A 12,532-nucleotide genomic window follows, 5' to 3' on the forward strand; every position below is an offset into this window, starting at 1 on the left:
TCACAAATGAAGGAAAAATCTGTAGGAGAGAAAAGAGAAAAGAAAAAGCAACCTGCAAAAAAAATAAATCTTTCGTAAGTGTCAACAGTGCACCATCACTGAAGTAAAATGAATAAGTTTCTAATCCCAGATATTTGACCATCAGAGGATCACATCACTGCCGAGTTAGTCCTGGAGAAGACTGCGGCAAGCTGGCAGTCATGTGAATAGGTTTGCGGTTTTTATTGATCTCAATCTACAGTTTAAGTAGTGTGTGTGCTGTCTCTGTAGAACAGTTATTTGTTTATTAAGTCCTGCCGGACAAAGACTTTTCCAAACATTGTTGTAAACCAAAAAAAGCAGTCTATGCTTGAAATAATAAGTTGAGTCACAAATAATTAATGATATCAATGATATCTTTTTAGAAATACAACATAAAGGAAGGATGTGCGACTTTTTGATCCAGTATAGATATCGCCTTTGAAACCAAAACAAACTGCTGTTTGGAAACACCTCCGCTATTCTGACGTCTCCGCTCTCCTCTAGTGACACCTCCAACCCCTCTCCACTCGAGGTCACACGAAGGAGTTATCAATATGAACACACCACCATTAAGCACAAGCAGCAGATAAAATAGTTATTAGTCTCCTGTGTCCTGCATTGTTGTGTTAGCAGGCTAATGTTAGCACACTTTGGCTAATTCATAGCTTCACACTGCATATAAATTGAAACTTGATTTCTGCTATATCTACATGTATGTGTAATTTGTCACTCATTCTGCCTTGAAGTCCTCTCAGACATAAAATGTAGAAGATAAATTGGAAAAGGAGTTTTGGTTAAGACTCAGAACATGGTGGCAAAATTCAGCTTCAAATAAATCCAATAAATAATTGAAATTTTAAAATTTGTGGAAGTAAAGACGAAAGCCCTAATAGGACAGTCATCCATGTGTTACTTTTACTAATTTTTTCTGTGATTAGAGTACATTTCATTTATTTTATTAAGATCTCCACTCGTTTATCTCGGGATAACTACGCTGGCAGAGGCACAGCTAGGAAACAGCCATGTCAGGCAACTGCTTGAGGCATCAGACTGCAGCAGTGGCAAAATATGAGCAAATTTCAAAATGACAGTAGGAAACCTGCCTTAGGAGGCCCCATCTGACAGCTCTCATTTTCATTGCCCTGCTGAGTTTGCCAATGAAAATCTCAGAAGGAAAAGGCAGAGGAATTATCTGATGATTAGAGCAAAAAAAGAAAGAGGAAGAGAGGTAATTGTCGGCTGGCAGACATAATGGTGACGAACACTGGTTGGAGGACCCCCCTATAAATTTTTGCCAAGGACCCCAGCAGACTCTAAACACCACTGAACACTCGTGTTATAATGAGGTCCTCAAAGTCATTTCACATATCGATAAATTAACTCGTTATCAAGAGAAAACCAGCATTAAATTTAATGCTAAATAAGTCAAGATCTCAACCAACTTTACTCATCATCACGGTGAAAAGAGTGAAATCACATCCCGTCACGGCTTTGATCAGTACCAGTGTAACAAGTGACAGTGAAACAGGCCCCCTGAGATCCCTTTGGATATACGTCAATATCAGCGTTATAGATGAGTGTCATAGGGTCAGGAGGATTAGTCTAAACTTTTGTTTCAGTCTAACGAGATCTTTTAAGTCCTGCTTATCTGTCAAAACAGAGTGGAGCCCATCAAAAGCAATTTGGCAAAAGCAAGTGACAGATGTCTTCTAATTAAAATATTTCTCACTGAGTTGGTGGCATTTAATACTTTTCATGTGGAGCAGAAAGTGTTCCCACTGACCTGTTATCAAATGTTTTCCTGTCAGCACGTCAAAAATAGATCTCATTACATTGGAATAAACTCGGCCACATTTCCTACAGTCATTGTTAAATCTTTTTAAGGCCTCTGTCTTCCTCCTCTGCCAACTTCATTAAAACAGCTTCATTGTTTGGCTGAAGTCCAAATAGCCTTCTGATCCGTCATAACATCGAGTGGACAGATCCAAGACTGAACGCCACAGAACCTCTGTGCAGGTTGTTGATGAAGGAATCTCATCTCTCATCCTCTTCAGTCCCTCGGCCTGATATTTCACCTTCAGCTCGGTCCTCAGCTAACTGCCATCATATCATAGCAGCTGCTAACACAACAAAGAGTCACGCTTTTAAGACAGCACCGAAGAGCCATCCCACCCAGCTCGTACACAGCAAACGTTAGCCACAGTTTCCATTTCCTTTTTTCCTATCAGAGCATTTAATTTTATGATTTCTGTATGTTAATATATATATATATAGGAAATGTCTTTCAGGGTTTCCCATTTCATCATTTTCACTCAGGCAGATGGCTGCTCTTCTGATACAACCTTTCAGAATAATCAGTTTAACCAGAAACTAGTTTCAGCAATTACAAAACTGATAGCTTAAATTTATGAGTTACACCTCAAAATGTTATGAAACAAATCTTTAGCGCCGCCCCAATGATCGTCGTACTTTTTAAATGAAATGCCTGTTCTCTACTGTTTTGAGTTCTGATTGATAGATTGACGCTGTTGCAGACAGTTAGCTGCCATCAAATCAGCTTTAAAACCGAATCACTGCAAGCACCATGACATTACTACAGATTTTCCACAAGTGTTCAGCATTATTTAGCGTGCATCAAGTGTCATGCCCAACAGGCTCCAGTATCAGGAATCAACAGACGATGTGTAAGTAGCAACCTGCGTATTAGACAGTTCTGGGAGTTCTGTAAAACTTTCTCTTATTCCCTTCATGACACTTCAGGGTTTGAATAATAGACAATACTATCAGTGCCATCTGTTAGCATCTGAAGTTTTAAGGAAATGAGGTTTCTGCTCTGGTAAATATATCGATCTTAACATATCTTGTCCATTATCAAAAATTATTATTGGACATCCTGTGGCCAATCAGGACTCAGAATTCACCCAGAACATTAAAAAAAACCCATGTGAAACACTCGACCTGAAGTTACTAAACCAAGAAGAACATAAGAAAAAGTTACTTTTTTACGACACACAACAGCCAACGACAAACTCAAAGTATGAACTCTGTCATCGGTGTCGCATGAGCCAGACGAGCAGGGAGACACAGAGTCGTGTGATTGGTTCATCAGATTGTTACCTCGTGGCAGTCATTGGTGAAAGTTTTTACAGGCTTACAGCTGCTACAGATGATGGACTTTCTTTCTTTCTTTCTTGTTAGGAGAACATGAGTTATTAATTTATGTCAGGAACGAAAGACAATTTCAACCAAATCTTAGAAAGTGTATCTGGAGAAACCAACCCTGCGTTTAATAAAGGCATGATTGTTTTAGCCAAGGAAAAGTATTTGTCACAGCCTTGGGATTTTAATCTGATAAAGTTTGGCCTTTGTGATGCAGCAGTTTGTTACCATCATTAATCGCAGCTTGTCATCGTCAACACACACACACACACACACACACACACACACACACACACACACACACACAAAGGAGGATTAAATATAACCCATCTTCTTTACTCTCTTTCAGTATTTACATGTGATCATTTTACAGCAATATTACTTTAGATTTATGGCTTTTTAACCACATTATACCTATCAAAAATATACAAAAATAAAACTGCATCTGTGTCTTCCTTATGTCACACTTCTGTCATCAGTCCTTTGCTGTCTCTGCGTGCTAGGAAGAAGTACGTGATTTCCTGTTCCGCTTTGCTCGACGTGTGGACGGAAATCGGATGAACTCAAAGTGTTTGCTTTGGTCCGTGTTGGGGAAGGGAGGCGGGCCCGTGTGCAGCCTCTTGATGAAGTGGACCTCTCTCTGGTTCTCCCTCGTCCTCGAGGCTTTGATGGGCCTCCCTTTCCTGGTGAACGCCACATACCAGCCCTCATACTTGGCATTCTGGAAGGCTGTGTAATTGTTTTCCAGTACTTTCTCTGTGAAGATGCAGTCCCTGCTCCGGCCGTTTGGCTGCACGAGAACAAAGAAAGCAGTTTTAGTTTATTGCACATTCAATTCAGGAAGTTTGCATGTTATTCTTTCAAATACAAATCAAAAAAAAGAACTGCTGCAACAAACTACAGACAAACTGGTAACCAGAACCAATCTGAAAGGGGTAAATTCATCGTTTACTAAAGTGGTATGCAAACATTTTTGAGCTGAATAACTTATATGCATTTGTCAGTGTAATGCATATTTTCAATTTGACAATGCAAAAGTACTCAAAAGACTACTTTCTCAATCAGATGCCTCTGTGTGAGCTACTAAAGCAAGGACTGATCATTGCTGATTTTTTAAGGCTGTTGCCGGGTAGGCGTCAGATGAAGTAGCATAAGAAGAAGGCTACTGAAGTAGCCTTTGCTGAAGTTTTCCCACAGTAGAGATTCACGATGAGTGATATCTTTGACTGTTAAAAATCAGGAAGTGCAGATTTTTCTTCAAAAAACAGGACTTTCACCTTTACAGCACCAGAGAAGAAAAGGGACAAAAACGGTAGCACAATGTCCTCAGGAGTCACCACAACCCACTCAAACTAAAAGTTCCTCCCAGTAGCTTCTTTTTTAAACGTTACATCAGGGTATGTTTTCAGCAGATTCGGGATCAGAGTCTGCTCATCTGTGATGCTTTGCAGCATGTGCTGCAGTGCAAAGAGTATTAGATTAAAAAAAATGGAGCCAGACAAACTATGTGATGACGCCTTTTCTTAATCACGCAAAGCAAAGTTTAAAACATTGAAAAGTCTTTATTTCTGCACATAATGGAAAAGTATATCTGTAATTGCCGTAATTGGCGAATATCAAACTGCGCTACATTATACAGCAATGGTGATATCCAAGTCATTACATCTCAAGTCAACAAATTTAATAAGGGTTCTTATGTTTAAGAGGAATAACCTGACTTTGATTTTATGAAGGTAAAGGTGAATGTAATCAATAAAGAACATGCTGCTTCAGTATTTCTCACTCCAGCTAATGTTACAGCTAATGTTTGATCATCAAAGAACATCCTTCACTGTGTACCATAAAAAATGAAAAGTCAACATTAAAGTGATTTTTTGATGTTTTAAAACAGAAAATAAGAGATGCAGCCTGATGAGTTAGGAACTAAAACTGTAGTTTGGGTGCAGTATGACCTGAATAATCCACTGCAATCAAATGTAAACTAAATGAAAGTTTTAGCCACAGTTGCTCACTCGAGCGTCATCGAGCTCATCAGAAAAGCTTTGTTCTTAAAAAAAGCGGGGATGCCACCATGATGACAAAAAGATTTATGACTTGTCATGACAGCCAGATGTTCGATTCTGTGTTTTCCATTTCCATGAAGGAAGCTGAGAGTTGACTTATGACTGGTGCATGATGGGAGGGAACTTTCCCCTCATCGCTGTCAGCCAATAAGAGTGAGCAACACTCACTGAGTCCGCTGAGGGATCCTTGTTTCCAGCACATCATGTCCTGGGATGACGGACAAGTTATGAGAACACAATGGCAATGAAGTGAAGCTTCAGTGTGGGAGCTGCAAGTGTTTGTTTTAGTGGATGTGAGATCTGATAAGGTGAAGCCATGCAGGCACAGCCCTCTGAAAAAGCTCTGAAGTGAAAGGGTTGTACTTAAGCATGTTTTCTTAGTGACACAGAGAGCTTTTTGTCTGCCTGAATGAGATCTGGTTTAAACACCTGTTGTGCCTATCAAATCATCCCCGAAACCTCAAGACGCAAGAGGAGGGAAAGGTTTGTTGTGTTTTTCTATTTCAAGAGTTTTCCCTCCGTTTTTCACCTACACAATCTTTTTTTCATCCGTAGAACACATGCAATGCTATTTTTTAGTTAAGTAAATATTAAAACATTTATAGGGATGTTATTTTTAAATTATTTTATTTTCTAAATGGTTAAAAAAAATAAGGAAGGTTGCAATTGTTTCTGTTCTTGTTGTTGTAATACCCGTTACAGACACAGGAGGGCGAAGTGCACAACATTCCCATGTATAAGAAAAGGGGCTTGAATTCCCCATGTTATATTTCAGGTGAGAGCTGGTTTTAAAATCCAATAATCCAGACACTCATCTTTTTTACACTTGTCTCTCTGCTGATGAAAAGCTAAATAAAGATTTAGCTTAAAGTAAAACATTATACACAGAGTCACAATCAAGGGAAAGAACATGGTTTTGGTCTGTTTTTTTAAGACGTATCGCCGAATATTTGTATCACTTGACTCTGAGGTTTTCTATTCTCAAGTGAGACTTCAATATTTGACCCTGTACAGTTTGCATTCATTATCTAGAGTTTTGGTATATGTGAACGTTGGAGACATGTACAGATTCTGTGTATGTTCATAACTCTGAACACAAAGTGTCCTCACAGGAATATCTGGTCTCTAGAACAATGTCTGAAGATAAAATACTACATGAGAAGTTATTGTGGGGGGCGCATCAGTGATACCGTAACTCTCCTTTAAAGTTTGTGCATTCAGTTCAGAATACATAGAATTCTTTCACTTCTCCAACTTTCTAATTTCACTACCAAATCTACATAGTGAACCTTTAAGATTGTTTTTAAATAATAAAAAAAAAAGGTTGCTTAATTTACCATCTTAAAAGCTGCTTTTTCATTTCTACGAAAAGTACTGACTCCAAACTTTTCAGATATCTAAGCATCGAGTAAAGTCCTCTTGGTGTCAAATAGTTTCTATAAATGTTTGTGAAGATCCTACCTTCCCCACAAGTTTCCCCTTCCGGTTCATGCAGAGGTAGCGCCCGCTCTCTGCACCTCTGATCCTCACTCGGCTGCCAAACGTGTCTGTCTCCACGAACAGACGAGCTGCAGGGGAAAAAAATCAAGAGAGAGAGAGAGTCAAAGAGCTGAATGCAAAAGAAACACAGAAACATCACCTTCTAAAAAACAACAAACGCTTTTAAGCTGTAAGGAGTTTTGTGTCGTATGGAAGTTCACTTGATTTTAGTCAAAACTGAACTTTATTCATTTCCTCTCGACATGATGCTTCAATTTCTTCTGTAGCGTTTCTGATCAGTTACTTTCAGGCTTATCTGCATTTAATACATGTAAACAAATCAACCTGTTATCTCACTGAAGTCCTCTGCGCAGAAACTACAGACAGCACCAACTGTTGAGTTAATAAGCTAAGCCTCTCTGACTTTAAATCTCTAACACCAAATGATTACACAAATGTTTTCACGCCACATTAAAGAGCAGAATATACATTCTGAATTGAATTTGTCCTGCGGTCAATGATGGCCATTGGCATCACAACAGCCTTGTGTATTGGAGCTTTACAGACAAAGCAGTGGTCCTAATCAGCTGTTAATTTGCCAGACGATGGTTTCATGGATGCAGCAGGGAGCTGAATTAACATACAGCCCTGAGAGCGGCTCACAGAGGGAGGGACGAGACCACTGGAGGTCAAACTGCGGGTTTGCCCTGAGGACGTCAGAGCCCAGCGGGGGCTTTGAGAACAGACTGAATTTTCACCTGATGAATCTTTGCAGATGTTTCTGGAATGTATTAAAGGTGATACTATTTTAAAAGCTGACATTTGAGCAAAAATCAAAAAGTGGGCCAAAATGAGGAGCGGCTTTATAAGTTTAGAGAGACGACAATAACGAGACATTTTGATGAAACATAAAACACTCAACTTCACCTGAACTCACTTCTTCATTACAGGTCTTTAAACTTGTGTGTGTAAGGCCCTCGCCTTTCAGACAGAGTATATCATTTACATTCACAGAGTTTATTCATTCCTTATAGGGTTGATCAAAAATGTTCATTTATTTTAGTATGTTGATATCAAGGTTTTTGATCCAGTACTGATTGTATGTTTGCCATGTTTAATGATAGATTACAGTCTTTTTGCAGTTTTTTTTAATCATAGCTGATATATTGGATTTAAAAAGCACAGGCACAAACAGAGATCTGGAAATAAAAAACTCTTCTTACTTCACTTTTACAAGATGTAAAAAACTATTCATATTACATGATGAGTTCTATTTGTAGGTCTTTATATTGATGGTACCTCCAATTATTTCACATTGTCATGAACATGTTTTTGCCTCAGAAATTAAAGAAACTAATACGAAAAAAAATATTTTTTTTGTCTTTTTGGATAAGAGTTGTTTTTTCTGTGATTTTGTTCAGAGACAAACTAACATCAATGATGTTAAGTTTTCCTTCTTTCAGAGTCGTTGGGAAACAGGTAGAAACGTTCAGATTATTTTCTCCCTCAATATCTTCAGAATAAAGGGGACGATTTTAAACATTATTCTGTGTTATCAAAGTTCAGTGGTATTTATGTAAAAATGAATACAATCACTGGGACTCGTCCAATCCAACTTTAATCAACACATATCTTTCTGTATCTCCTTCATGGTGAAACGGGCCTTTCAAAATAAAACCGAACACAGCTCATTGTAGCAGGGTGACGCGGGCTCAGCTCTTACCGTACAGGTTCCCATCCTCAGCTGTGGCGGTGACCCTTTTGCCCTGAATCTGGACGTGTTTCCCGCTGGTGCGGCTGTAGAGCTGGTACACCCGGACCTGTCTGCGGCTCAGCTGGTCCGTCACTGCGCCCTGCGTCCTCACATACTGCTTAAAATTAGGAGACGGGTGATTCTCCCCCTTTTTTATGCAAAGGGAAAAATGAAATGCATAATTTTTTTCGTTCTAATCTGATATTTAAAAAAATAAATCGAATGAGCCAATTTGTATAACAAGTTCTAAATTCCTTAAACTTCTAAACAAATAAAGGGAATAATATCCACTTTATTATTAAGCATTCAATGTATAACTTTACATGTTCCTACTGAAGTAAAGGTGAAGGTTAATGTGCTTACCTGAGCATGGCACCACAGCACGAAGAAATGAAACGATCTGCAGGAAGGACAATAAGCATACGATGAGTTGATCATATTTAGTAATTTAATGTTAGTTATGTGTCAATATCAGCTTGATAAGTCGCCTTACATGTAAATACAGCGCTGGTTTATTCCATACATCCTCCCTTTTAGTTCATCCGATCAGGAGTCTTGAGGCAGATAAATCCCACAAGAATGCGGTAAATAAATCCAGCTCTCCTAACCTGTCCATCCAAACCAGTAGAGTCTCTAATAGCAGTATATCCCCTCACACTTATCAAAAACTTGATCCAGCTGACTCAGAGGTGAGGACTTCTTCAGAAGATCCGCGCAGCTCGTCAAAACCACATCCATCCTTTTCGAAGAAGCTGGTCAGAATTTCTCCCACATCCCCGGGTCAGACTGTCAGGGACCCCTCGGGCGGCTTCGTGCAGCTCTGCTTGGGTTTAGTCCAGGTTTTGAAAAAGCCCTCTGTCTCCCCGGGATCAGGCTGCTCACTGGTTAAATGTAGAGACACACAGTCCCCTCCCTGAAATCTGCAGGCTGTGGTGGGTGGGCGCAGCAACGCGACCCCTAATGATGATTTAATAGGAGAGGCAGATGTGCGATAAAAAAAGAACACACTCAATTGATTTAAGATTAGCCAAACAAAATGCAAACGAATAAATAACGTAAAACTCTTAGAGATGTCAAAGAAAACGCAACAAGCGCATTCCAAAACTCTCATTGACGCTAATTCATGCAGATCATCAGCATTGTATTTAAAGGCCAGTAGCCTGATAAGTTACCTTATGGGTGTGGTAATTAAGTGTTAAAGCCCCCCCCCCCTCCCCTTACATCTCTTTTATCTTATGTTAACTGGTCACACTTCCAGCTCACGTTAAAGGAGGCCGAAACAAATCATAGAGACAAAAGGCCTGTCTCATCTCTTCATCACAAGCAATCAACATCCCGAAGACAGGCAGGAGACTGCTTCCTTTTCCTCTCACAACATTTAATTAACACAGTGAACAAGAGAAGGGAGATGTTTGTTTCTATCTGTATCTGTCTGTTCTTCAGTGGAAATGGACCCCTGAACACACACACACGCGCACACACACGCACACACACACACACACACACACACACACACATGCAAAAGGCCCGGACACCATTTCAAATAGAATCAAAAGCTTTGGTGCCTTTTTTTGGGCCTTTATTCAAGTTTGTATCTCTTTTCACACATTGTGTGTTTTCTTTTAGTCCCGTTGAGTGTATTTGGTCGTTTAGTGTGCAATTGTGATTGACAGAATCAGGTTGTTTTGTTTGTCTTTGTAGTTCTTTAAGCTCTGTCTAATTCTAAATGCTCAGATATGGATTCGTTGTTTTATTAGGCTCCCCATTAGCTGCCCATTTAATGGCAGCGTCTTCCTGGGGGTCCTCTTTAAAATATTTGCAACATAAAATTACACAATGCAATAACAACACAAATAACAATCAAGACAATTCAAACATTACAGTTACATTCAAAATATTGCAAAGTGAAAGAGCATGACAATGTCCAGCGTTCACAAGGTCATTTGCAGCAGTTGTCGGGTTACTGTCCTCTTAAATTTGTGTTTGTTCTGAACTTTGCGTCATGAGACAAAGAGTCGATGTGTCGTATTTGTTTAGCTGTTCTCACTGCGTTTTCATATGTGGCCTGTATCAGACTCCTCATCACCCACACATGAAAGTAACTCAAATCTGATTTGAAAAATATAGACTCCACATGATTTGTGCGGTTCACACTGTCATAGTCAAATCAGACGTGAGTCACACAGGACCAATGTAAAAAAAACTCAAAATCAGGTCACTTTTGCCTTTGTCTTGTCTTTTTTTGTCACATTGTTTCTCTAGTGTGTCGTTCAGTCACCTTTTTGGTGTTTGTTTTGTATCTGTGTGAATGTTAAAATGAGTTCTTAACAAGAGTTAAAGGTCTCCTCAAACAAAGGCACCACTGACCCTTTGGGCCCCGTAGAGCTCATTGGCAGAGTTTGTGTCCATGAACAACAGTGTAACACGAAGCTTCAAGTGCCTTCACATCTTACCCTTCTCACGTTCTCTTGACCCCTCCACCACCTCGGTCACCCCGGTCCATGGGCAATAAAGTGATAAAATGCAGCAGTTAGGCACCTCTGACATGTTGATCTGCTTCTGACAGAGCAGCATCTGATTCCACTCGTCCCTGTCGCTTCTTACTGTAAGAAACACAGCGTCAACTCGTCAATCCATCAATCAGGACTCCTCCTATATCACAACAACTTATATTGTTTCTAACTTCAACATACAAAGCTGTGAGTGATGTAAAGGAGCCAGGCAATGATTTGCAGCATGATGCACGGGGCAGAAAGCGTGTTCTTTATTTGCGTTTATACACTTTAAAGTCTATATGATGATGCATCACCCTAAAAAAGTGTCTGCTGCTTAAAGATAAAAGGGCTTTCAGGTTTTGGGTGTGAACTACTTTTGCAGTAGCTGTAGTCTTCTCTGTGGACTTCACAGATCTCTGAGCTCAGTGAGAAGTTTATTCAAAGGAATGACGAAAGAAAAAGAGAAGATTGGACCTCATTCACTCTAAATACATGTTAGCTCACGGCTAACTGGAAGTAACAGCCAACTTTTGATGTTTTTTTTTGTTTAAATAGTAGTTGCTGTATAGGATCTGATCCAAGACTTCCTTTTCACTGTGTTGCCTTCAACACATAGACACATTGCCTGTGTTTTTCTTTTACTATGTCAGGTTGAGAAACAAGAATGGAGATTGCAGCACGTGTTTGAATATGGCGTTTATGTTTAAAGACATCAATTAAAGCTAACAGGATCCAGGATTGCATTGGAGCTGAAAATACTGAGCAGCAGTTACTCGGTCTACAGAATTTAGTTAACAGCGGCAATGCCAGAAATGTTGTAAATGCAGGAAACACGATGCTACCCAGAGGTCCAATCACAGGGCTCTCAGTTGTGTTGTTTTGGGACGTGGATACATTTTTTAAGAGGTACATGTCAGGCTACCCACGTAGGCTTCTGCTTAGGTACAAGGCAACTTGAACCTATGATATATACTACCATGTAGATTCAACACAGAAGTATAAATTGCTTTCCTTTCGGATTGCTTTCCTTCACACAGAAAAAGCCTGCTGAAGCACCGATTGACAATCATACTGGGACTACAAATGGAAACCAGAGCACTTGGGATACAAACATCCAGTCAGGTGTTTATAAGGTTGTTCACTTGTAGGCCTGTGAATCCAACTTCAGAAAAGGCTGTGGCCCTAAGAGTTATGGTCTCTCTGTTATTGTCAATCAGAGTATTAATTGTTTTATTTTAGAAGAAATCTGCATCCAGCCAGCTATTGCAATCAGATAAACAATCTGTTTTATTTTTTTTGACTTATAACTTTGGTCAGACTTGGGTCCATGATTTGATCCATGACTATTTACCATCTACAGAAAATGAATTCAAACTCCAAAGTTGTCTTTTGTTCTGTCTGCACTTTTGATCTTTTTCTGTGTCTTTAAGGGTAAAGAGTACAGACCTATTACATGTTTTTGTTTGTGTACCGATGACATGATGAAAATAGAAATACTACATGTCTTCAGGCAGAAGGCACAGAATCAGTTGCTCACACTTTAGTTTACAAAGTTACCTGAG

The 12,532-nt window shown here is 39.5% G+C and overlaps 1 protein-coding gene across 1 annotated transcript; it reads right to left on the reverse strand.

Moving 5' to 3' along the window:
* Positions 1-3,557: 3,557 nt before the first annotated feature.
* Positions 3,558-9,224, reverse strand: fgf17 (fibroblast growth factor 17). Its single transcript, XM_079366557.1, has 5 exons — positions 8,969-9,224; positions 8,839-8,875; positions 8,446-8,623; positions 6,705-6,811; positions 3,558-3,970 (listed from the first exon to the last, which is right to left on the reverse strand). Exons 1-5 carry the CDS (start codon positions 8,998-9,000, stop codon positions 3,680-3,682), a joined length of 645 nt encoding a protein of 214 aa, XP_079222683.1. The 5' UTR covers positions 9,001-9,224; the 3' UTR covers positions 3,558-3,679.
* Positions 9,225-12,532: the final 3,308 nt, after the last annotated feature.

The sequence above is a fragment of the Symphodus melops genome, assembly GCF_947650265.1.
Source record: "Symphodus melops genome assembly, chromosome: 1".
In the NCBI taxonomy this organism is placed as follows: Eukaryota; Metazoa; Chordata; class Actinopteri; order Labriformes; family Labridae; genus Symphodus; species Symphodus melops.